The sequence below is a fragment of the Giraffa tippelskirchi genome, chromosome 11 (genome assembly GCF_054371585.1).
Source record: "Giraffa tippelskirchi isolate mGirTip1 chromosome 11, T2T-mGirTip1v1.2.pri, whole genome shotgun sequence".
Lineage (NCBI taxonomy): Eukaryota > Metazoa > Chordata > Mammalia > Artiodactyla > Giraffidae > Giraffa > Giraffa tippelskirchi.
The window spans coordinates 94067596-94094449 of NC_137285.1; the positions used below are offsets into that span (position 1 = coordinate 94067596).

The 26854-nt window shown below is 38.4% G+C and overlaps 1 protein-coding gene and 1 non-coding gene across 3 annotated transcripts in view; both read left to right on the forward strand.

The window, feature by feature from the left end:
• DDX10 (DEAD-box helicase 10) overlaps positions 1–26854 on the forward strand; it is a 288484-nt gene that overhangs the window by 28575 nt on the left and 233055 nt on the right. For both annotated transcript variants that reach the window (XM_081545393.1, XM_081545394.1), the window contains 3 exons: positions 956–1040; positions 22425–22526; positions 24138–24225. In XM_081545393.1, coding sequence (XP_081401519.1) covers positions 956–1040; positions 22425–22526; positions 24138–24225 — 275 coding nt within the window. The remainder of the gene's footprint in view (positions 1–955; positions 1041–22424; positions 22527–24137; positions 24226–26854) is intronic.
• On the forward strand, positions 22872–22992 carry LOC145528090 (U6atac minor spliceosomal RNA). The gene has a single exon (XR_014070160.1). It is a non-coding gene; the product is annotated as a U6atac minor spliceosomal RNA (small nuclear RNA).

Here is a 26854-nt window from a genome sequence, read left to right on the forward strand (position 1 = left end):
TCTCCAGAATAAGACGAGCTTTTCTTCGGGAGACCCAGTGTATAGGACCAGGAGGGGACCTGAGGGTCTGAGTGTTGCTTTCAACCTATCTTCCTATTTATAGCCTTGAAACATGCCCTTGCCTTCTGAGGTACTTGGTACTTCAAGGCCCAAGAGGAGAGTTGTTTTAAATATCTTTTCTCTTGTTTCCATTGGGTTTTGCCCGTTTAAATAGATTCACTCCTTTTGAACAGCTTATATAACTTTTGTGATAGTTTGATGGTTTTTATACTTTCAGGTACCTGTAGGTATCATTATTTTCACAAGTCTTTCTTTTTTTTTCCTTTTTCCTCCCTCCCTCCCTCCCTTTCTCCTTCCTTACCTCCTGCTTCCCTCAGCTTTTTTGTCTGTGATACAAATTGTTTTGAAATCCTTACAGCAGAATCCATAAATGACTAAAGGTAGTTCTCTTAAATTGTTGAGACCAAGATCTCTGAAAATGAATGGAAACTTTTGTAACCAGAAATACATATGAAATAATTACTGCTAGGAAATGGGTAGAGGGATTTAAAATGACATCATTAGGAGATGGAAATATCAGGAAAAGTAAATTTTCATTGAAATTTATAAATCAGTTTCATAGTTCACTGGAAATTCATGAGAAGTGGTTCTTTTAGGTTAACTATCCGACACTTTCATTATTTTGTGTGACACAAAGCAATCTGTCTCCTCTGTCAGATACAAAATAATCTTCACATTCAAACACTGTCATTAATTTTAGTTCAGTTGATCAAAAAAGAGAAGTGTTTATTATCTCTTGGTTCATGCAATTAATTTTGTTTTTAATAGTGTTCACAGATGATATCTATAAGTTTGATGTGATGGGAAGCCCTGGCAAGCATTATTTTAAAATAAAAATAGTACAGCAGGGCAGATCTTGGAACTGCTTTTTCAACTTGATGTTCCTTTTGTACAGATTTCCCGGCTGTAAATTGGGTTCTTCAGTTTGATTGCCCAGAAGATGCCAACACATATATTCACAGAGCGGGTAGAACTGCCAGGTAGGTGTGCTGGCCTGTGTCTTTGCTTTTGGTTTTACCTAAGTAAAAAAAACGTGCTTTCTTAATTGTGTACAAATAAAGAATGGAGGAATTCAGGTGAGTGCTGGTTTGACATTTTTGTGATGTAGGTTGCTAGCATGTAGACAGCTCTTACAAGTCTCTTGGCTAAGACTTGGTGATGAGGGCTGAGAAAAATCCGTGAAAACTTATTTTAGTGTTTTATTCTAACTTTCTTCCCTTACTAAGCTTTTCATTAGAATTACTCACTGAACATCATCTCTTTGATGAGTTATAAGACTATTTATTCAGTCTTTGTTTTCAGATGACAAAACTGGAGTGTTTTGAGCAGTTAAATATTTTGTTTGAAAATCTGTAGAGCCAGAGTTTGAACGCAGGCAGTCTGAGTCCTGTAGTCTGGATCTGTGCTCTTACCTTCTCTGGTACAGGTTCTAATAAGCAAGAAGGTGGTTTTGAGTAATAGATTGCTCTTTTCCTTTTTTTTGTGTGGGAATTACAGGCATTGCTGGGGATCACTGCCAAATATGCTCTTTTCACCACCCCTGCACCCAATAAATTGCCCTGTGTTGGCTTACAAATGTGGGGGAACTCTCTGGAAAAGAATATAGCAAAGTCAGTTATTTGGGGATTAAGGGCATAGAAAGGTATATGAATAAATGAAAAGGATAGCATGTTATGTCATTACCGTGGAGGTTGCAGTAAAGTTGGGAGATGTGTGCTGCAGGTAGAAATATAAATTATAAATAATATATAAATGTTTCTGGGTAGTATTTGGTGGTGTGGTGGTTTAGTTGCTAAGTCATGTCCAACTCTTGCGACCCCATAGATTGTAGCCCACCAGGCTCTTCTGTCCATGGGATTTCCCAGGCAAGAATACTGGAGTGGGTTGCCATTTCCTTCTCCAGGGGATCTTCCCAACCCAGGGATCAAACCTGGGTCTCCTGCATTGCAAGCGGTCTTCTGCATTGCAGGTGGTCTCTTTACTGACTATTTGGTAGTACTTAGAGTTCTTCCTGTTACCTCAGTAATTTCATCTCCAGAAATTGATATTAAGAAAATAAAGTTTCTATAACGATGTTCTCTTACTGACATTTGTAATAAGAATTGGGAATAACCAATTAAGTGTTAGACCCAAGATCACTAAATACATAGCAGAAACAGAACTAGAACTCAGATTCTTTTGACCTCAGATTGCATTCTTTTTTCACTAAGTAACCATGCATGAAAGACCAGCCATGTGTGAGGTACTGGATTAGGCCTGGTGTGAGCTTCTGCACAAAAATAAGGTATAGTGTGCATTCCATTAAGGAAGTTTGTTACCTTAAAGCAAACCTTAAAATAGTCTATAGTAGAGGCATATACAGTATTAGAGGTATTGACAGATGTTTTCTGGTGCTCTAGAGGAAGTACAGAAGGAAAACTTCACTGAGGTGAAACAGTGGGTTCAGTCTTGATTGGCAGATACAAGTTCTTGGGAGGCAACTTGATATGAGATATTTCTTCCTCTATTAACTAAATGTATCTCTCTGTATCTTAACTCAGACTCAAATACCATCTACTCTTGATAATTTTTTTTGAAGGTAGGACTACTAGAAAATTCAAGAATTTGACATGTTCATATTCTAAAATGTGATTCTTTGCCTAAGCATCTCCAAACACTGAGCCCCTAGTCTGTAATTAAATATTGTTCCCTAAACTTAACAAATGGTCTGTGTGCTGTGCAGTATCGCAGCCCCTTGGAACCTGTGACTTTTTAAATTTAGTAAAATTAAAGTAAAAATTCAGTTTCTCAGTCACACTAGTTACATTTAAACTGCTTATAACCATATATAGTTAGTACCATATTGAACAGAGCAGGTATAGAACCTTTTTATCATTGTGGAACGTTCTATCAAATATTACTGGTATATGTTTAAAATACATTTTGTTTAAAATTGTTAAACCAAAGAATCATAGGTTCATATAATAAAACCATAGAATAGAAAATGATAGACATTAGAACTGAGAGTAATCTAGATTCACTCACTCATTTATTCTATATGGATTTAACAGATACATATTAAGTGCCAGGCATTGTACATAGTAGGCAATATAATGAGCAAAACAGACACGACTCTGACATCTTTCATCTTGAAACCTAGAGGGAATACAAACAGTAAAATATGTAATTTCAGTAGAATGTGATTGATTATTTGCTTCTATCTCTAATTTTGTTGCAGTCATGAGAGCAAATGACAGCTCTCTTGGGTTTAAATGTACAAAGAGAAATAGACATTTTTGTCTACTGAGAGGTTATAGTCTTTCTGAGTCACTAATGAAAATTTTCTTTCAGGAAATTCTGTAGGATTTTGAGGTGTGAGCTTATTGACAGGCATTTTTACCTCATTTAGATTCAAATATGAGATTCTTAAAATGTGATTGCATTTTGTTTTTTAAAAATTTTTGGAAACAACCTAAATAGTGATCACAATAAAGTTGTGATTGGTTATGATTAACCACAAATTGGTTATGATTAACTATCTCTTTGGTTTTACATTTTCTTTCATCAGAACTGCATAAGTATTTATAATACGGATGTCAATGAGACATTATTGCTTAATGATGGAAGAGACATCAACTATTGGTTTAAATGGACCAATTATTTCTGATTTTTAAAACACTAACTTCAGTTTAATGAGTTCCCAGGGATGTCAGGATCCTTAAGACCCAAGATTTAAATCCTCATCCAAGAAAGCCCATCATTTGCCAGCAGGCTTGCTCTTCTACCTGTCCTGAACCCGTTTCAACCAATGGACTCAAGTTTGAAAGTGTCCTCTATCTTTTGCTTACCTAGGAAGTCTCTTTGGAGTTAGTTCTCTTAAATTTTTCTTTGTATCCACTGTTCGCATCCCACTCCAGTATTCCAGAGAATCCCATGGGCAGAGGAACCTGGCAGGCTACAGTCCAAAGGGTTGCAAAGAATCAGACGTGACTGAGTGACTGAGCATGCATGTACTCACCATTTTTGGATGATTTTAAAGGGAAAAACTTTTTTGTTTGTATTTGGTGGGTTTTGTTGTTGTTTCCGGAGAAGGCAATGGCACCCCACTCCAGTACTCTTGCCTGGAAAATCCCATGGACGGAGGAGCCTGGTAGGCTGTAGTCCATGGGGTCGCTAAGAGTCAGACATGACTGAGAGACTTCACTTTCACTTTTCCTGTTCGTGCACTGGAGAAGGAAATGGCAACCCACTCCAGTATTCTTGGCTGGAGAATCCCAGGGATGGCGGAGCCTGGTGGGCTGCCGTCTATGGGGTCGCAAAGAGTTGGACACGACTGAAGCGACTTGGCAGCAGCAGCAGCAGTTGTTGTTTCAGCTGAAGTGGAAGTTTTTCCTGTTCTATACCTTAACAAGATGTAGAGCTCCTCCTTCCTATTTATTTTCTAATTTTCATGAACTGTTTTTTTAAATTAATTTATTTAATTGGAGGCTAATTACTTTACAATATTATGATGGTTTTGCATACATCGACATGAATCAGCCATGAGTGTACGTGTGTCCCACCATCCTGAACCCCCCTCCCACCTGCCTTCCCACCCCATCCCTCTGGGTTGTCCCAGAGCACCAGCTTTGGGTGTCCTGCTTCATGCATCGAATTTGCACTGGTCATCAGTTTTACATATGGTAATAAATATGTTTCAATGCTCTTCTCTCATATCGTCCCACCCTCACCTTCTCCCACAGAGTCCAAAAGTCCGTTCTTGACATCTGTGTCTCTTTTACTGTCTTGCATATAGGGTTGTTTTTATCGTCTTTCTAAATTCCATATATATGCATTAATATATTGTATTGGTGTTTCTCTTTCTGTCTTACTTCACTCTGTATAATGGGCTCCAGTTTCATCCACCTCATAATAACTGACTCAAATGTGTTCTTTTTTATAGCTGAATAATATTCCATTATGTATATGTACCACAACTTCCTTATGCATTCATCTGCTGCTGGACATCTAGATTGCTTCCATGTCCTAGCTATTGTATAATGTTCATGAGCTGTTTTAATGTTTCAGCATTTTTCAGTTGATTCAAATTTACCCTGTGGGCTGAAGGAAAAGAGAGAATAATATAATAGTGAAAGATAAAACTAGTTAACAATAGGATTGTACTAGAGGATTCAAAAGTAAATCTTTTTATCGTAATTAATAATTTGAGCAAGTAATAGAGTTAGAACTAGGCTTTGTGTATGATTTCATTGTGCATTCAGACAGATTTGCCTTTAGACTGTTAACCTTTTGTTTTCTAGTTGGATCTAAGTAAATGGGACATGGGTAGAACAGCAGCTTTGTTTTCCATTTTGTAAGAAGGTACCTGGTGCAGAAGTGGTCTTTGTGATGAGTACATTTTTGGATTATCTTTCATAGTGAGATATTTAGAGAAATCATTAGTAGTGGCTGATGGAATTAATATTTCACCTCTGTTTAATTCAACTTAGTGAATATGTAGCATGCATGAATTTGTACATGTACCCATGCACACATTTGCATTTTGTGGCTCTGTGGACCTCTGGATAGGTGAGGTTGGTGGATATCATCTCTCATTACTGTATTGGACAAGGCCAGACAGACTTTTTAGATCTCTTCAAGAAAATTAGAGATGCCAAAGGAACATTTCATGCAAAGATAGGCTCGATAAAGGACAGAAATGGTATGGACCTAACAGAAGCAGAAGATATTAAGAAGAGGTGGCAAGAATACACAGAAGAACTGTACAAAAAAGATCTTCATGACCCAGATAATCACGATGGTGTGATTACTCACCTAGAGCCAGACATCCTGGAATGTGAAGTCAAGTGGGTCTTAGAAAGCATCACTACGAACAAAGCTAGTGGAGGTGATGGAATTCCAGTTGAGCTATTTCAAATCCTGAAAGATGATGCTGTGAAAGTGCTGCACTCGATATGCCAGCAAATTTGGAAAACTCAGCAGTGGCCACAGAACTGGAAAAAGTCAGTTTTTGTTCCAATCCCAAAGAAAGGCAATGCCAAAGAATGCTCAAACTACCTCACAATTGCACTCATCTCACACGCTAGTAAAGTAATGCTCAAAATTCTCCAAGCCAGGCTTCAGCAATACGTGAACCGTGAACTTCCAGATGTTCAAGCTGGTTTTAGAAAAGGCAGAGGAACCAGAGATCAAATTGCCAATATCCACTGGATCATCGAAAAAGCAAGAGAGTTCCAGAAAAACATCTATTTCTGCTTTATTGACTATGCCAAAGCCTTTGACTGTGTGGATCACAATAAACTGTGGAAAATTCTGAAAGAGATGGGAATACCAGACCATCTGACCTGTCTCTTGAGAAACCTGTATGCAGGTCAGGAAGCAACAGTTAGAATTGGTCATGGAACAACAGACTGGTTCCAAATAGGAAAAGGAATACATCAAGGCTGTATATTATCACCCTGCTTATTTAACTTATATGCAGAGTACATCATGAGAAACACTGGGCTGGAAGAAACACAAGCTGGTATCAAGATTACCAGGAGAAATATCAATAACCTCAGATATGCAGTTGATACCACCCTTATGGCAGAAAGTGAAGAAGAACTAAAGAGCCTCTTGATGAAGGTGAAAGAAGAGAGTGAAAAAGTTGGCTTAAAGCTCAACGTTCAGAAAACTAAGATCATGGCATCTGGTCCCATCACTTCATGGGAAATAGATGGGGAAACAGTGGAAACAGTGTCAGACTTTATTATTTTGGGCTTCAAAATCACTGCTGATGGTGATTGCAGCCATGAAATTAAAAGACGCTTACTCCTTGGAAGGAAGGTTATGGCCAACCTAGATAGCATATTTAAAAGCAGAGACATTACTTTGCCAATGAAAGTCCATCTAGTCAAGGCTATGGTTTTTCCAGTAGTCATGTATGGATGTGAGCATTGGACGGTGAAGAAAGCTGAGCACCGCAGAATTGATGCTTTTGAACTGTGGTGTTGGAGAAGACTCTTGAGAGTGCCTTGGACTGCAAGGAGATCCAATCAATCCATCCTAAAAGAGATCAATCCTGGGTGTTCATTGGAAGGACTGATGTTGAAGCTGAAACTGCAATACTTTGGCCAGCTCATGCGAAGAGTTGACTCATTGGAAAAGACCCTGATGCTTGGTAGGATTGGGGGCAGGAGGAGAAGGGGATGACAGAGGATGAGATGGTTGGATGGCATCACCGACTCGATGTACATGGGATTGGGTAGACTCCGGGATTTGGTGATGGACAGAGAGGCCTGGCGTGCTGCAATTCATGGGGTCGCAAAGAGTCGGACACGACTGAGCGACTGAACTGAACTGAACTGAACAGAGTAAACTGATTACAGTGTAGAATATATTTAGCAGTGTTTTAAAATTATCCATGCTGTATGAAGATTGTTGGATATCTCTGTATATCAGAAAAAGATCCAAGAAGGGGAAATATTTCAGGGTGCTTGGTTCCTGGAGAGTTGTTAAAAATCTTACATAGTTGTACATGCCCTGGTGAACATTAAATTGGTTGTAACTGTGTAGATGAAGATGTGGTACAACATCACAATGATTGTTTTTGGAGAGAGAATATCAATTTGAAAAACTATTGTAGTGCAGTTTCTGTTATGGTCATTAATTTTGAAAGTACAAGCCTGTTTGACCCTTTGTAACCAATTAAGAATATTTTCAGTTGATTATTTTAGATGTATAAAAAAAAAAATAACCAAACTGCAAAAAGTTAAAAGTTGTTGTTAATGGACTTAGAGGTAATTAGAAAGTTTCATGGGCCATCAGACTGGATAATTGAATTGAATAAAGGCTAAATTAAAATTTGAAACTAATTAAAATCCTGTGTATGTGCTGTGATTAAAGCTAGGTTGCCATATAGTGCTTGGTTTTGAAAGTGAACTATAGTATATGAAAACAGGTAAATGAATTCACTGTGGCAAAATAGCTGCAGTTTGGGGTAATCCTTATTTTCCCTTTCTGTATTTTAGCTAAAAATGTGATTTAGGTACTTGCTGCCTTAAGTGCTTTATTCTGTTTTAATTTATTCACCTATTTAAAATTATTTTGATCTTTAGCAATCTAGAGAAATTTCTATTTTTCTTAACTGTCCACACCCCTTTTAACAAAATGATTTCATTTAGAGGCAAGAGAGGCAAGGAAATGAATGCAGTTTTATAAAACTCTGTCCTGTGATACATTCTACCACTTAAAAGCAAATGTCTTTAGGGCTTGTAGGTTTTGGTACACATAAAACAAAGCTCTTCTATTTCTTATAAAAATGCTCAGTTGAAAATAAAAAGATTTGGGAATGAAAGTCCTCACACATCAGATACTCCTCTAATTTTTAAAATGCTTTTTGGGAAGTAGGGCTCTGTGGGTGGAAGATGGGAGTTTATGTACATGTAACTATGTGTATATAAACAGTTTAGAATTTGTAGGTAAAAGATACCGTTTGGTTTTTCAGAGTAGTGGTAAAATTCCAGCAGTATTTCAGCTGAGCCTTGCTTGCCTGGCTGCGTCTAGTCAATCTCAGATTTTGTGTGTGTGAGATTTAGGTAGCAAAATGTAGTTCCAGTAGGGGGCAGCAGAGGCTAGTTCTTTGCGTTGTATACTCAGCCACAGCAAATACGAAGGTGGGAAGTAGTTAAAATTTCTGATATGATAACTGGTGAAGAGTTCATGGTTTATTTGTGGAAAATACTAGTACTTTATGGAATAGATAATTCGAATTTTTAAAACTGTTTTTAATTGGTTTGTAAATTGAAATAATAAAAGTGAAAAGACAATTTCCGTGAGCATTAATTTATTGAAGCATATTGTGTTTATCTTAGAAATAATCTTTGCTAGTGAAAATTCGTACTGCTTTGATTCCTCCCTTGATGGAAGATCCTAACTTTAGACCACTCCTCCTAGAGACTGGTGCTTCCTCCAATGGCCTTCTTCCTTTTTTGTTGTTATCTACAATTTAAAGTTTTAAAAAAGGGCAAGACCAATCCTTCATTTGGCATCAAAAACCATTGAACTGGGTTAGGCTATGACCACTATAGCTATAGAGGTAGATAAGGGGGCTGATATTTCTTGCTGTTGTTTACTCACTGAGTCATGTCCAACTCTTTGTGACCGCATGGACCGCAGCATGCCAGGGGTGGACTTCACCATCTCGCAGAGCTTGCTCAGACTTAGGTACATTGAGTCAGTGATGCCATCCAACCATGTCATATTCTGTTGTCCCCTCCTGCTCAATCTTTCCCATCATCAGGGTCTTTTCTCTTAACACTGGGTGGCGAAGGTACTGGAGCTTCAGTTTCAGCATCAGTCCTTCTAATGAATATTCAGGATATTTAGGATTGACTGGTTGGATCTCCTTGCAGTCCAAGGGACTCCCAAGAGTCTTCTCCAACACCATAGTTCAAAAGCATCAATTCTTTGGCACTCAGCCTTCTTTATGGTCCAACTCTCACATCCATACATGACTACTAGAAAAACCATAGCTTTGACTACCGAACTTTTGTCAGCAAAGTGATGATGACTCTGCTTTTTAATATGCTGTCTAGGTTGGTCATAGCTTTTCTTCCAAGGAGCAAGCATCTTTTAATTTCATGGCTGCAGCCACCATCTACAGTGATATTGGAGTCCAAGAAAATAAGGTCTGTCACTGTTTCCATTGTTTCCCCATCTATTTGCCATGAAATGATGGGACTAGATGCCATGATCTTAATTTTCTGAATGTTGAGTTTGAAGCCAGCTTTTTCACTTTCCTCTTTCACCCTTATCAAAAGGCTCTTTAGTTCCTCTTCACTTTATGCTATTAAAGTGGTATCATCTGCATATCTGAGGTTGTTGATATTTCTATTGGCAGTCTTGATTCCAGCTTGTGAGTCATCCAGCCCACCATTTTGCATGATGTACTCTGCATAGAAATTAAATAAACAGGGTGATAGTATACAGCCTTGCCATACTACTTTCTCAATTTTGAACCAGTTCCTTGTTCCATGTTCAGTTCTAACTTTTGCTTTTTGACCTGCATACAAGTTTCTCAGGAAAGGTAAGATGGTCTGGTGTTCCCATCTCTTTAAGAATTTTCCACAGTTTATTATGGTCCACACAGTCAAAGGCTTTAGCATAGTCAATGAAGCAGAAATAGATGTTTTTTCTGGAATTCTCTTGTTTTATTTATGATCCAACAAATGTTGGCAATTTCATCTCTGATTCCTCTACCTTTTCTACACCCAGCTTGTATATCTGGAAGTTCTCAGTTGATGTACTGTTGAAGCCCAGCTTGAAGGATTTTGAGCATGACCTTGCTATCATGTGAAATAAGCACAGTTGTGTGGTAGTTTGAACATTCTTTGGCATTGCCTTTCTTTGGGATTGGAATGATAACTGACCTTTTCCAGTCCTACGGCCATTGCTGCATTTTCCAAATTTGTTGGCATATTAAGTGCAGCACTTTAACGGCATCATCTTTTAGGATTTGAAATAGCTCAACTGGAATTCCATCACCTCTTCTAGCTGTGTTCATAGTAATGCTTCCTAAGACCCACTTGACTTTACACTCCAGAATGTCTGGCTCTAGGTGAGTGACCATACCATCATGGTTATCTGGGTCACTAAGACCTTTTCTGTATAGTTCTTTGTGTATCCTTGCCAAGTCTTCTGCTTCTATTAGGTCTTTGCTGTTTCTCTCCTTTATTGTGGTCATCTTTACATGAAATGTTCCCTTAGTATGTCCAGTTTTCTTGAAGAGGTCCCTAGTCTTTCCCATTCTATTGTTTTTCTCTATTTGCATTGTTCACTTAAGAAGGCTTCTTGTCTCTCCTTGCTATTCTCTGGAACTCTACATTCAGTTGGGTATAACTTTCCTTTTCTCCTTTGACTTTCACTTATCTTCTTTCCTCAGCTATTTGTAAGGCCTCCTCAGACAACCGCTTTGCCTTCTTGCATTTCTTTTTTTGTGGCATGGTTTTAATCACTGACTCCTATACATTGTTAGGAACTTCTGTCCATAGTTCAGGCACTCTGTCTGTCAGACCTAATCCCTTGAATCTGTTCGTCCACCTCCACTGTATAATCATAAGGTATTTGATTTCGGTCATATCTGAACGGCTTAGTGGTTTTCACTACTTTCTTCAATTTGAGCCTGAATTTTGCTATAAGGAGTTCATGATCTGAGCTACAGTCAGCTTCAGGTCTTGCTTTTGCTGAATGTAAAGAGCTTCTCCATCTTTGGCTGCAAAGAATATAACCAATCTGATTTCAGTATTGACTGTCTGGTGATGTCCATGTATAGTGTTGTTTCTTTTTTTGTTGAAAGAGGGGATGTTTGCTATGACCAGTGTGTTCTCTTGGCAAAGCTTTGTTAGCCTTCACCCTGTTTAATTTTGCAGTCTAAGGCCAAAAGTGAAAGTAAAAAGTGAAGTGAAAGTGAAAGTCCCTCAGTTGTGTGTGACTCTTTGCGATCCCATGCACTATATGCTCCATGGAATTCTTGAGGCCAGGATACTGGAGTGGGTAGCCATTCCCTTCTCCAGGGGATCTTCCCAATCCAGGGATCAAACCCAGGCCTCCCACATTGCAGGTGGATTCTTCACCAGCTGAGCCACCAGGGAAGCCCAAGAATACTGGAGTGGGTAGCCTATCCCTTCTCCGGCGGATCTTCCTGGTCCAGGAATCGAACTGGGATCTCCTGCATTGCTGGTGGATTCTTTACCAGCTGAGCTAGTCAAGTGATACCTGGAGTAATAGGGAAGTTTGGCAACTCTAAAGGCCAAACTTGCCTATTACTCCAGGTATCTCTTGACTCCCTACTTTTGCATTCCAGTCCCCTATGATGAAAAGGACATCTCTTTTTGGTGTTAGTCCTAGAAGGTCTTGTTTGTCTTCATAGACCTGTTCACCTTCAGCTTCTTTGCCATTAGCGGTTGGGGCATAGACTTGGTCTACTCTGATGTTGAATATTTGACCTGGGGAACAAACTGAGATCATTCTGTTGTTTTGGGGATTGCAGCCGAGTAGAGCATTTATGACTCTTTTGTTGACTATGAGGGCTACTCCATTTCTTCTAAGGGATTCTTGCCCACAGTAGTAGATAAAACGGTTGTCTGAATTAAATTTTCCTATCCATTTTAGTTCACTGATTCCTAAAATGTTGATGTTTAGTAACCTTTGCCGTTATCTGCTTCACCACTTCCAATTTACCTTGATTCGTGGACCTACCAGTCCAGGTTCCCGTGTAATATTGTTTTTTACAGCATGGACTCTACTCTCACTACTAGACATGTCCACGTCAGAGTGTCGTTTCTGCTTTGGCCCAGCCACTTCATTTTTTTTGGAGCTATTTCCCCACTCTTCCACAGTAGCTTATTGGACACCTACTGACCCTGGGGGCTCATCTTCCAGTGTCATGTCTTTTTGCCTTTTCATACTATTCATGGGATTCTCGAGGCAAGAATACTGAAGTGATTTGCCATTCCCTTCTCCAGTGGACCACGTTTTGTCAAAACTCTCCACCCTGACCCGTCCATCTTGTGTGGCCCTGCACTGCGTGGCTCATAGCTTCATTGAGTTACTCAAGGCTGTGATCCATGTGATCATTTTGGTTAGCTTTCTGTGATTGTGGTTTTCGTTTTGGAGCCTGTGGGATTATAGTTCTTGCTTCTTCTGTCTGCCCTATGATGGATGAGAATAAGAGTCTTGTGCAGGATTCCTGATGGGAGAGACTGGTTGTGGGGAAAACTGGGTCTTGCTCTGGTGCACGGCACCGTGCTCAGTAAGTTTTCAATGCAGTTGTCTGCTTGCTCCCTCCCTGTTAGTTGTTTGACCTGAGGCAACCAGTCCAGAAATCTATAGCTCTATGGTAGAGCTACTGTCTGTCTCCAAAAGGACTTATGCCAGTATTTTCCTCCCTGGGCTTCTGCTGCCAGTCCCCCTGTCCCCATGCCAGGCCAGTGCCCACCCACACCTCTGCAGGAGATGCTCAAACACTCCCAGGCGAGTCTGGTTCAGTCTCTTGTGAGGTCATTGCTCCTTTCCTCTGGGTTCTGGTACACACACGGTTTTGTTTGTGCCCTCCAGGAGTCTCTGTTTCCCCCAGTCCTGTGGAAGTTCTGTAATTATATCCTGCTGTCCTTCAAAGTCAGATTCCCCACGGATTCCCAGTCCTTTTGCTGGATCCTCAGGTTGGAAAGTGATGTGGTGCCTAGAATCTTTGCAACACTGTGAGAACTTCTTTGGTATTATTGTTCTCCAGTTTGTGGGTCATCCACCTGGTGGGTATGGGATTTGATTTTAACGTGATTGTGCCACTCCTGCTGTCTCATTGCAGCTTCTCCTTTGTGCTTGGACATTGGTATTTTTTTTTGGTGGGTTCCAGCATCCTCCTGTTGATGGTTGTTCAACAGCTAGGTGCGATTTTGGTGTTCTCGTAGGAGAAGATGAGCACATGTCCTTCTACTCTTCCATCTTAGCAACTTTCAAATACAGCGTTCTCCAACCTTTTTGGTAGCAGGAACTGGTTTTGTGAAAGACAATTTTTCTGCAAACCTGGACAGGGGGCGGGGATGGTTTGGGGATGATTCTAACACATTATTTTTATTGTGCACTTTTTTCCTGTTATTATTACATCAGCTTCACCTCGGATCATCAGGCATTAGATCCTGGAGGTCAGGGACCCCTACAATGCAGTATTATTAGCTATAGTTGCCTTGTTGTGTATTATACCCACATAACTTATTTTACAACTGGAAGTTTGTTTTCCTTCACCCATTTTGTCCACTCCCTACCCCCTGCCTCTGGCAACCAGTAGTCTGTTCTCTGTATCTGTGAGCTTGGTATTTTGTTTGCTTTTAGATTTTACATAGAAGTGAGATCATACACTATTTATCTTTCTTTGGCATATTTCACTTACTGTTTTTTGAATCTATTTTTGTTGCACCTGCTTCTATCTTACTTTCCGTAGTGTAATGCCCTCGAGGTCATTGTTGTTGCAGATGCAAAATTTCATTTTTTTTAATGCTGTGTAATATTCCATTTTGAGTACACACACACACACACACACACACACACACACACACGCCTTCGCTGGTGGCTCAGATGGTAAAGAATCTTGCTGCAATACAGGAGACCTGGGTTTGATCTTTAAGTCAGGAAGATCCCCTGGTGAAGGGAATGGCTACCCACTCCAGTATTCTTGCCTGGAGAATTCCATGGACAGAGGAGCCTGGTGGGCTACAGTCCATGGGGTTGCAAAGAATCGGACACAACTGAGAGACTAACACTAACTAACTGATACACACACACACACCCATCTTCTTTTTCTGTATATCCATTGGTGGACACTAAGGGTGTTTCCATATCTTGGCTATTGTAAGTAATGCTGCAGTGAACATGGGGGTGCATATATCTTTTTGAGTTAGTATTTTTTAAAAATTTATTTATTTTTAATTGAAGGATAATTGCTTTAGAATATAGGTTTCATTTCTGCCATACATCAACATGAATTAGCCATAGGTGTATAAATGTCCCCTTCCTCCTGATCCTCTGTCCCACCTCCCACCCTTTCCCACCCCTCTAGATCGTTATATATACCCCAGTGTTCATTGCAGCACCATTTTCTATAACTAGGACATTGAAGCAACCTAAAAGTCCTTTGACAGATGAATGGATAAAGAAGCTGTGGTACATATATACAATGGAATACTACTTAGCCATTAAAAGGAACACATTTGATTCAGTTCTGTTGGGGTGGATGAACCTAGAGCCTACTATACAGAGTGAAGTAATTCAGAAAGAGATAAACAAATATCGTGTTTTAGCACATATATATGGAATCTAGAAAGATGGTACTGATGAACTTATTTGCAGGGCAGCAGTGGAGATGCAGACATAGAGAACAGATTTTATAAGTTAGTGTTTTTGTTTTTCTTGGGTAAATACCCAGAAGTGGAATTGCTGGATCGAATGGTGGTAGTTTTCTGTGCTGACTGCACCGATTTACATTTCCACCAGCAGTGCACAAGGGTTCGCTTCTCCACATTCTTGCCAATGCTTGTCAGTTCCATTGTGTTGTATAATAGCCATTCTGACAGATGTGAGGTGATATCTTATAGTAGTTTTGATTTACATTTCTCTAATTACTAGTAATGTTGAGAACCTTTTCATGTACCTATTGGCCATTTGTATGTCTTCTTTGAAAAAGATGTCTGCTCAAGTTCTCTGCCCATTTTTTGAGTTAGATTGTTTGGTTTTTGCTATTGTGTGAGTTTCTTGAACATTTTGGTTGTTATAAACCTTATCAGATATGTGGTTTGCAAATATTTTTCCCATTCAATAGGTTACGTTTTTGTTTTGTTGATGGTTTTCTTTTCTCTTGTTTGTTTTTGCTTTTGTTGCCTTTGCAAATGTCAAACCTAAAACCAATGTCAACACTTCATCTTGGCCAGGAGGCCCGATTATAGTAAGTCTCCTACATACGAATGAGTTCTATTCTGAAAGCACATTCATAAGTCCGGTTTGTTCCTGAGTCCATCAAAGTTAGCCTAGGTACTCAACTAACGCAATCAACTATACAAAACTGTACTATAATAGCTTTATATTACATTTCACATGAATAATACATGAGAAACAAACACAAAAAAGAAAGAAAACGTTTTCAATCCGGTAGTAGAGTATCTTGAAAAGTACAGTAGTACCGTATAACAGCTGGCATACCGGGGCTGGCATCAAGTGAACAGGTAAGGAGAGTTACTAGCTGGAGAAGGGAGAGGCAGTGGGAGATGGTAGAGCTGAAGGATCTTCAGCAATAGGAGATGGAGGGCAAGCTGCAATTTCACTCATGCCTGACCTTGATGGCCCAGGTTCTGGTTCCTTGCAGAATTCAATTCTGTCCACCTTCTTGAAAAATATGATCCAGTGATGTCTGGGTAGTAGCACTTTTTTTTTTGTCATAGATGACATGGTAACAAAGGATTGCATTCTGAATGACTGCTGCAACCTTTGTGTACTGTTCTACGTTTGGGTCCTGTGCTTCAAAAACTAACAGTGTTTCCTCAAATAAAGGAAATCCCCTTGCCATTTCCTGCAGTGTGAATTTCTTTGGTTTTCAGTTGCTTCTTCCTGTTGTCTCTCTTCATCCTTTCTCTGAGCCTTCAACTCCATCAGGCCTTCACTAGTAAGCTGCTTGTGTTCCACAGCAAGGAATACAGTGATGCAGATCTGGCTTGAAATAAAGATACTATACTGCTGTACCGTATACAGTACTGCACAGTAAAATGCACTATAAAGTGCAGCCATTTGTAGAGGATGCCTGCATATGACAGTGTGCCCCACACAGAGGAACTAACTTTTGTGATTGGACATGCAAACGCATTTTCACATCTTTGAAAATTCACAACTAGAAGGTTCAAATGTAGGGAACTTACTGTATTTGTTGTTGTCGTTCAGTCAGTCAGTCATGTCTGACTCTTTGCGACCCCATGGACTGCACATGCCAGACATTCCTGTCCTTCACCATCTCCCGGAGCTTGCTCAAACTCATGTCCATTGAGTCAGTGATGCCATCTAACCATCTCATCCTCTGTCATCTCTTTCTCCTCCTGCTTTTAATTTTTCCCAGCATCAGGGTCTTTTCTAGAGAATCGGCTCTACGCATTAGGTGGCCAAGTATTGGAGTTTCAGCTTCAGCATCAGTCCTTCCAATTGAATATTCAGGATTGATTTCCTTTAGGATTGACTGGATTGATCTCCTTGCAGTCCAAGGGACTCTCAAGAGTCTTCTCCAACATCACAGTTGAAAAGCATCAATTCTTAGGTGCTCAGCCTTCTTTATGGTACAACTCTCACATCCATACATGACTACTGGAAAAACTATAGCTTTGACTGTGCGGACCTTTGTCGGCAAAATGATGTCTCTGCTTTTTAATATGCTGTCTAAGTTGGTCATAGCTTTCCTTCCAAGGAGTAAGCGTCTTTTAATTTCATGACTACAGTCACCATCTGCATTGATTTTGGAGCCCAAGAAAATGAAGTCTGTCACTGATTCCATGGTTTCCACATCTGATGTGCCATGATGTGTTGGGACTGGATGACATGATCTTAGTTTTTTAAACGTTGAGTTTTAAGCTAGCTTTTTCACTCTCCTCTCACCTTCTTTCAGGAGGCCCTTTAGGTTTTTGCTTTCTGCCATAAGGGTGGTGTCATCTGTATTTCTGAGGTTATTGATAATCTCCCAGTAATATTACTGTATTGGGAGCCAGTAATTTAGAAGCTGCTTCCCACACCTAATATCAAGCTTCACTGATACGTAATTTCAAGTACGAAGGTAATCACAAGGTATAGGTGAAGTGGGAAGAGGTCTGGGACCTCCCTCACTCTCCACAGATGCATTCTTGACACATCAGGTTGTGCTCTGGCTCAGATTAACCTCAGAGTCTAAGTGATAATATAAGGTTTATCACTCACACAGGCAGACCATTGGTGTAGTTATGAAGCCGACTTCAGAGACCTACCTCTTCAATACATAGACTGTAAACAAACCTAGTGTATCATATTAGCATCTCATAGATGAGGCCTCTCATTCTAGCGATTTACCTTTTTTGTTTCCCAGAAGGCTTGTCATTAGTATGTTTATGAGGAGAAGATTCAACTATATCCCTTGTTTTTTTGGCCAGGATAGCTTCTTCCCTACCCTCTTCTCCTGCACCCCCACAGTGAACAATGGGTTGTGGCTTAGCCATTCACTTCCTAACACATAGCTGGGTGAATATGAATGAAATCATTTAGCCTTTGTAGTTGCCTTATGAGAGAATTCTTTGTACTAGAAAAGTGTTTCTCAGAGATCCTGAGGTAAAAATGTGTCTGCAGATCACTCATGAAGAATTGATGCTTTTGAACTGTGGTGGTGGAGAAGACTCTTGAGAGTCCCTTGAACTACAAGGAGATCCAACCAGTCCATCCTAAAGGAAATCAGTCCTGAATATTCATTGGAAGGACTGATGCTGAAGCTGAAACTCCAATACTTCGGCTTCCTGATATGAAGAACTGACTCATTTGGAAAGACTCCGATGCTGGGAAAGATTGAAGGCGGGAGGAGAAGGGGACAACAGAGGATGAGATGGTTGGATGGCATCACCGACTCAATGGACATGAGTTTGAGGAAACTCCAGGGTTTACTCAAATGGGGGTCACAAAGAGTTGGACATGACTGAGTGACTGAACTGAACTGATGGAGAAGGCAATGGCAACCCCCTCCAGTACTCTTGCCTGGAAAATCCCATGGACGGAGGAGCCTGGTAGGCTGCAGTCCATGGGGTCGTGAAGAGTTGGACACAACTGAGCGACTTCACTTTCACTTTTCACTGTCATGCATTAGAGAAGGAAATGGCAACCTACTCCAGCATTCTTGCCTGGAGAATCCCAGGGATGGCAGAGTCTGGTGGGCTGCCATCTATGGGGTCGCAAAGAGTCGGACACGACTGAAGCGACTTAGCAGCAGCAGCAGCAGAACTGAACTGAAGATCAGTCTGGGAGTACTGTGACTGTATTTATACTTGGGTCTTACTGACTCTACAACTCATGGTCTTGCCAGTGTGCCCCAAACTAGCTGTTTTCATTTAATAGTCTAGTAGCCACTGCTCCCTCGCAGAGCTTCTAGAATGTTTGAAAGTCAGGTACTTGGAGAAGGAAAGTATATATTTCTATTTGTTTGCTGCCATTTGTGGTCATGAGGATAGACTTAAAATATATGAATTTACCTTCTTTATTTGGACTGTGAGAGACAAATATCCCATAGTTGATTGAACACTATCCTTAAAAGTCAAGAAATTTAGGTTTAGCTATGGCTGTGTCTCCTGATAGCTGTGTACCCTTGGACCTTATGTTATCAACGTCTCAGTTTCTTTTTTTTAAAATGGGATTAATCATATCTCTCAGGTTCCTGAAAGTATAATTTTCAGTAGTATCAGTACCACTTTTATGAGTTTTCATTTTCTTTTTAATTAATTAAAACTTTAGTCTTTTTTTAAAAATTCTTTTCTGGGGACAGTTGACAGTTTAATGAACTCCATAAATTCTTATACTTAATCAGTTTGCTGGAAGCTTTCCATGCAATGCATGTTAGCTTGGGGTCCAGTTATTTTTGGTGAACCTCATTTGTCAAACTGTTGAGCATCTTTGGTATACCTGTTTGTATTTCTGAGATCTTAGGCTGCAGATGACTTAGGCTGCAGGATATTTCCCAGTCTGTTTTTTTCTTTTCTGAATCTAGTGTAAGGTCTTTAGATATTCTGTGACTCAGAGATACCCTTTTTCTTGGAATAAGCTCTCCTTTGTACCATGTTGTGCAGGAGGAACAATTGAACTCTGATTCTTACACTGTCTGTCTGCATCTGCATGGCTGACTGCACTGTTTTCCCTCAGTGACAGGAACTCTTGGGGCTTGTTGCCACAGGTAAGACCTAGGGAGGATAGAAGCAGACGCAGGGAGGGGACAAAAAAGAGAAGCACTGTGAAATAGCAGAGTATGACCAGCGGTGGCCCCCATTTCTACACCTCTTGGTCATCCTTATATTGTGAACAGTGACTAGTATATTGATACTAGAATTTAGGTCCTGAAGGAATAAAGATCATCTAATTCAAACTGTAATTTATAAATAAGAAAATACAAATGTAGAGATGAAATGACTAATTATTGAAGATTATAAAGCTAGTGAATAGTAGAGCTGGGACTTGAAATCAGCTCTTTTGACTCCAAATTCAGTATTTCATCTGCTAGTGCAGCTTCTAGTGGTTTGTTTGCATTTTTTCACCAAATATTTAGTGATCAGCTTTTAGGTACGTATGGTGTATTTTAGATATGAAAGGCAAATTCATACATTTCGTTTAATGGTCAAGAGAATACACTAATATTTGTAGTACTCAGATATGTGTTAAATGAGTTAAAATTATATAAAAGATATAGATTTTTTAAAACATTTCAATTTTTTGTTTTTTACTTGTTTTCCTTGTAGTGTGTAGAGGTAAGTTTCCTGATATCAGGCAATCATGATCAATATATTGAGGATTATACTTTGTGGAGGGAATCCTGGTAGAGTTGAAAAAAAGTATTGAATTGAAAGTTTACTCCAGTATGTAGTCATCAGCTGCTTATTTATTTGGGCCAACTTCTTGGCCTTTCAGGAACTTTTTATTTGCTTCCTCTGTTGGTTGCTTGTTTTTTGTTTTTTTTTTTGAATTGGCTCCTCAGATTGCTCTGTGACTTTATTCTTTTTTTTTTTTTAATAAATTTATTTATTTTAGTTGGGGGCTAATTACTTTACAATATGGTTTTTGCCATACATTGACATGAATCAGCCATGGGTTTACATGTGTTCCCCATCCTGAACCCCTCTCCCATCTCCCTCCCCATCCCATCCCTCTGGGTCATCCCATTGCCCCAGCCCTGAGCATTTGAGTCGGTTCTATTGAGATGGATGAAACTGGAGCCCATTATACAGAGTGAAGTAAGCCAGAAAGAAAAACACCAATACAGTATACTAATGCATATATATGGAATTTGAAAGATGGTAACGATAGCCCTATATGCAAGACAGAATAAGAGACACAGATGCATAGAACAGTCTTATGGACTCTGAGGGAGAAGGTGAGGGTGGGACATTCTGGGACAATAGCATTGAAATATGTATATTATCATATGTGAAACAGAACACCATTCCAGGTTCAATGCATGAGACAAATGCTCAGGGTTGCTTGTTTTTAAGATTGGCAAGTCAGTGTAAAATGAAACTCATCATAAATTCTGAAGAGTTATGTAAATGTAACATGGTACTAACACTAATGGTAAAAATGAGATTTTTTGTTGTATTTCAGATGCAGGGCTTTTTTGTGTGTGTGTATGCCTACAGTGTTTCTTAAAATAATCTGTCTAAATATATAGAATTTTAAAATGTAGGTCTTATGAAGAACATTTATTTCTCTTTATGCATATATTTAGCTTTGGGCCTTGGATATTGCTTCAGAAATATAAAAGCTAGCTCATGGGTAAATAGGATTATTCTTATAAGCATTTTTAAATGAGGGAAATGTTCTTATGCTTTTTTAAAAGCGCTTTTCTTTTTGAAATAAAAGCTTACTGGAAAATTTTAGGTGTCGGTATGTGGGAGATAATTTGTGTCTTACATTGTTACTGGGAAAAGACGTGTGTGATGTAAAATAGCCAGTGATAATCTTTATTAAAAAATACTTGCTTTGTGGGATTTGACTTTGGACTTGTTTTTCCTTTGGGAATCTTTTTCTTCTAAATTTCAGTGTTGTAATCCACCTTAACCTTACCCTTTGATGTGTGTATTCTGTTAGGTATAGTTTCAAACGTTTGAATATGGCCCCTTTGTGACTTTGCTTGTGACTCATCCTCCTAGATTATCCCTGAATGCATGGATGGGTAGATAAGATAGATGTAGATGGTTAGACTTACTGTTTTTGCTTCTGAGTCAGTCTGAAGATTGAGACCTTCTTTGGATGCCTTTTTGATATCCTTGAGATGTCTCTTCACCCCTTTTGTTGCAGCTCTGGCCTAGACGTCGGGAGCCTTTTTACATTCTCTCTCCATCTCTGAATTTGGGTATAGAATGTTAAAAGAATTTCTTATCCTTCAACTTTTAAAAAATTGCCATCTTTCTGCTGTCTTTAGTTTACTCTTATGTTTATTTCCTGGTTCCCACTCCTTTGTTCGTGCCATTCTTCCTCTGGATAATTGTAGCTTTTCCCTTTCTATACATTTGTAAGGTGCACCCCAAATTCCATTTGCTGTGACATATTTCTCTTTTTCTTTGGCTAATCTTAAGTGTCTTCCTTTCACTTCTGAGTTCTTGGCATTTACTGCCAGTGGCTGTCCTTTCACACTTCCTGCTCTGGGGCTGTTTTCTGGATCTCTTGCTTCTGTGGATGTTTGTCTTTTCCGGTAACCGTGTTTTTAGATCACTGAAGACAGGGATATTCATCTTGTTTTTGTTCTTCCCAGTTTATACCTGGCACAGAGTTTCTCAGTAAATAGTTTATTTGATTAACTATAAAAATTTATTTTCCCCTCATATTTATAATACAAACCCTTAAGAGAATCTTTTGAGATTACCATTTTGTGTATCTTTACTAGGAGTTGTAGTACAAAATCACTAGGAGTTGTAAGTAGTGATGAATATTTGAAAAAGATGTTCAAGAGGCCTAGTTTTCTGTTGTTACTGATGTTAAAGAACATGGTATTCCTAATATTTACTAATTTGGTGAACTTGCTTTCTTGTTACCTGTTCATCAAGCTGTTAAAATGTAAAATGCAGATTGCATTAATGTGGAAGACATTTTGTTTTTTTGTTTAGGTACAAAGAGGATGGTGAAGCTTTATTAATTTTGCTCCCCTCAGAAGAAAAAGGGATGGTACAGCAGCTTCTTCAGAAGAAAGTGCCTGTGAAGGAAATCAAGTAAGAATGACCTGCTGTCTTGATGTTATGGTTAGAAAAATGAAGACATGAAATTATTATACCTAATTATGTCCACCTAATTCCTTCCTCCCTCTAATCTTCTCTGCTGTCTGATTTTGGACTTTTTGTTTGTTTTAACAACTCTTTTAGAATATGGTCAGAGGAGAATACAAGATGAAAAAAAGACCGTGTTGGCATGAGGAGGCATTGATGGTTGAAAGGATGAAACCCCTTAGATGAACTTATTTTTAGGATTGTTTGTCCTTTTCAGAGCATTGTGCTATCCTGTCATTGAAGACGTTTAGATTGAGTGTCAGCAGAATCGGTTGTACTCTCATTTATATTGTGTTGTATGAAAGGAGAGGTTACCACTCCTCTTGACTAGGATGGAAGAGCCTCTCGGGCCTGACAACACACATACGGTTAAGCCATTGCCACCTACTTCATGGTTTTTTTGTTTTTTTTTGGCTTCCCTGATAGCTCAGTTGGTAAAGAATCCGCCTGGAATGCAGGTGGCCCTGGTTTGATTTCTGGGTCAGGAAGATCTGCTGGAGAAGAGATAGGCTACCCAGTCCAGTATTCTAGGGCTTCCCTGGTGGCTCAGCTGGTAAAGAATCCGCCTGCAGCGCGGGAGACCTGGGTTCGACCCCTGGGTTGGGAAGATCCCCTGGAGAAGGGAAAGACTACCCACTCCAGTGTTCTGGCCCGGAGATTTCCACGGACTGTAGAGTCCATGGGGTTGTAAAGAGTCAGACACGACTGAGCGACTTTCACTTTCACTTATATTGGGGCCCATGAAACATCCTGGCTTTATTTGGAGAAAAGTAACTTGGAGGGTGGTTAGATTTGGTGGAGGAGTGGGTAAGGGTTTAGATAAAACAAGATCGGATGTGAGCTTTGTAATTGTTGAGGCTGAGTGAGTTTTTTACCTATGTGTATTTTGATATTTTCTGTAATTAAAGAAAAACCTCATCTGCCACCACCTATCACCACTGCAACTTTTCAGGAACAAAATTGTTTAGTCTAAAATCAGGGAAAACAAATGGGGTTTCCTTTGTGAAATATAGAATAGATGCTTGTAAGAATTTCATTTTTTTCCCATCATTTTCATTCTAAACCTGGGCAAATTTAAGTAACAATTCTGTTATATTATGCCTATTTTCCAGATAAGGAAAACAGTGTTTATATCCTTGACTACTTGTTTATTATTTGAATTTGGCTTTTTTGATAATTTGACTGAACATGGAAATCTTATAAAAAATGACATTTGCTTCCATTTGTTCCATTTCATTGATGATCCACCTCCCATGAGAGTCTACTTTCTATCTTTAAAGACTTAAGAGGAACATTGCTAATTGTGGTGTTAACCTAATCTTTCACTCAGCATGAGTTGTTTAGAGAAAATGTCTGATTTTATTTATTTTTCTGCATTATTTGAAATATACAGAGTCAACTTTAGGTCTAGTATAATTTCAATCTAATCTGGTTCATAGATGAGAAAAAATGTTATGGATTTTAAAAATACCAAGGAAAATAGAAAATAATGTATACTATTTTCAGTTTCTAAAATTGAGATGTCTGAGTTTAACTTTTATCTTTTTGTTATAAAAGAATCAATCCAGAAAAACTTATAGATGTTCAGAAAAAATTGGAATCATTTTTAGCTCAAGATCAAGATTTAAAAGAAAGAGCTCAAAGGGTAAGTTATTTTTGAATTGGATACCTTCCTTGGACTAGAGCATGTAATAAAGTTCAATTGTATCATTTCCTGCTACTTCAGATATTCAGGTAGTATACTTTTAAGATAGCTTTACCTTATTCTTTAACTTTGAAAAAGTTACGTATTTCTTTCTTTCTAAAAAAATTTTTTTTTGACCGTGTCATGTGACATGCCGGATCTTAGTTCCCCAACCAGGGATTGGACTTATGCCCCTTGTGGTGGAAGCTCACAGTTTTAACCAATGACTACCAAGGAAGTCCAAAAATTACATATTTCTTATAGTAACTTGGAAAAATGTCTATTACTTGTCCATAATTTTGTCAGACATATAAAAAATGCTCTTAATGATTATTAAGTATACAAGATTACTTGATAAAGTTATCAACTTGGTTTCTTCAGTAAAGTTGTTATTAACTTCTGACTGTACTCTCTTGACTGTAAAATTAAAATGTTAGGTTAAATTTCCAGAAAGCATAGCATTCTTGCTAAATTGTCTTCAGAAATGAGGTTTTAACCTATAAATGTGACGTAATGTTCCCAAACTGCTTATTTGGACTTATAAGTCCTCTTGATTAGCAAATACCCAGGAAAATGTTGGTTATACTTACGTTTTTGTTCTTAGAGTACCCAGCAGTAGATTCTTTAGAAAAGGAAGATGTGAAATTATTTTGCATTGTGCTTACAGCGGTTTAGTATTTGAATTGACAAATATTTGAGTCCCTGTTATGAAGCTCTTCATTTTCAGCACTCTTTTACTTATATTTTAGTTATGAACTCTACATAGGAAATCTATATCTGCATTTCCCATAACACATCAACAAAGAGTTAGAGAGCAGGGATTCAGAGATTGGGATGAAGAAAATACAGAGGAGGTATGGAAAGGCCACCCTCAGACTAGATAGAGGAGCCTGAGCAGAAAAAGTCAGGAGTTAATCTTTTGGGTTAATGGTTTTGAAATAGATATTCGAAGCAAAGAAGTTTTATTTTAAAGAGAAGATCTTACACTTAAAAAGTTCGCTTGGGTTATTTTATCAAATTATTTATCACTATGCTTATGATGAAAGTTAAATTAAGATGCTTAGTATGTGATAGGCCCTTAGCCATGGCATGAGCCTATATGACAGTTGGATGTGTATTGTTATTTAATCTTCCCAACAACCTGTGAGGTGGGTGATAATGGATTTGATTTTGTAGATGGGAAAATAGGAGCTTGAGAAAATTGAAAATTGTCCAGGGTGATGTATCTATTAAGTGATAGACCTAAGATTTAAATCCAGGTCTGATTTTCTTCAGAACTTCCATGATCCATCAGGAGAAATTAATTCTAAAATATAAAAGCATGAAATTTGTTCTAAAATATATAAATAAAATATATTCAAACTTATGTAACTCACTTCACCTGAAATCTAATGAAAATAGTCTTTAAACAGATTATTTTTCTTTAAACTTCTGGGCATATGTTTGGGCATGAAAACATTAATGTGCATGTCTCATCTAGCAGCATACTCTAAGCTCGGAGTTAGATCTTTTAGAAGCTTAGGAAATAGTGTGTACATTTGGAAATAGTGTACATGGAGAGTGTACATGAATTCTGATGTTGTGACTTACTGCATACCTGGCTCATTCAGTTATGAATCAGGAAATATGAAAAACTGGAAGGATGTTGTTTCAGTGGTTTCTGCATACAGCAAATGAGCCTTCTAGAACACGATTATAGAAAAGCACATTGAAATAAATGATGTGATTTATTGGGTGTCATGCATGGTTTAGCAGAATGGCTAACTGTTGGCAGCTGCAGCAAGCTATCTGATTTCATAGAAGTGATTTTCTAGCTTTTGATTATAATCTGGATAGAACAAAAACACTAAACAACTGGGGTGATTTCTTGTGGGTGATTGTAGGTGGAAAATTATCCTTGATTATTCATTTTAATGCTTATGGAGACAGGGAAAATGGTTTGGAGATTAGTGTAAATGGTTTGAAGAAAGGATTAGTGTAAAGTTAGAAAAAATGTGAAGTTTAGGAAATAAAGAGATGGGAAATAAATATACTTTACAAAGCTTAATTTTAAAATAAAAAAAGAAAACTTCTGCTTTGATGTATTTCACCATTTTTACTGCTTGTTTGTTTTTCAGACTGACAGAGCATTTAGGACCACGTTTACTTTTTAGGTTGCAATGGTTTTTGGCATAAAGATAGCTAACTTTTTTGTTTAAATACAAACAGAAGAAAATACTGCAAGTTAATGACAAATTACTTGAAATTATAATGATGATGAATTACTTGAAATTTCAATAAAGAATTTGTTAAACTTTATAAAAGTTTATCCCTAAACTTTTCCTCTTATGATTTTATTAAGCTTAAGCACAGTAAAATTTTATTTTGTTGTAGCAGTTTTATTACAAGGATGTTTTCTAGTAATAATTATTAATAACTGGTATTCACTGATATTTAATGTATTTCAGAAGAACTGCTCAAATAGTCTACATGCATTTTTCTCATTTAATTCTCATTACACTCAAAGTAGAAGGTACTTTTATATTATCTTGATAGATGAGGAAACTGATAGAGAAATAATAAACTTGCTCAGCTTGTAAGATGTGGAATT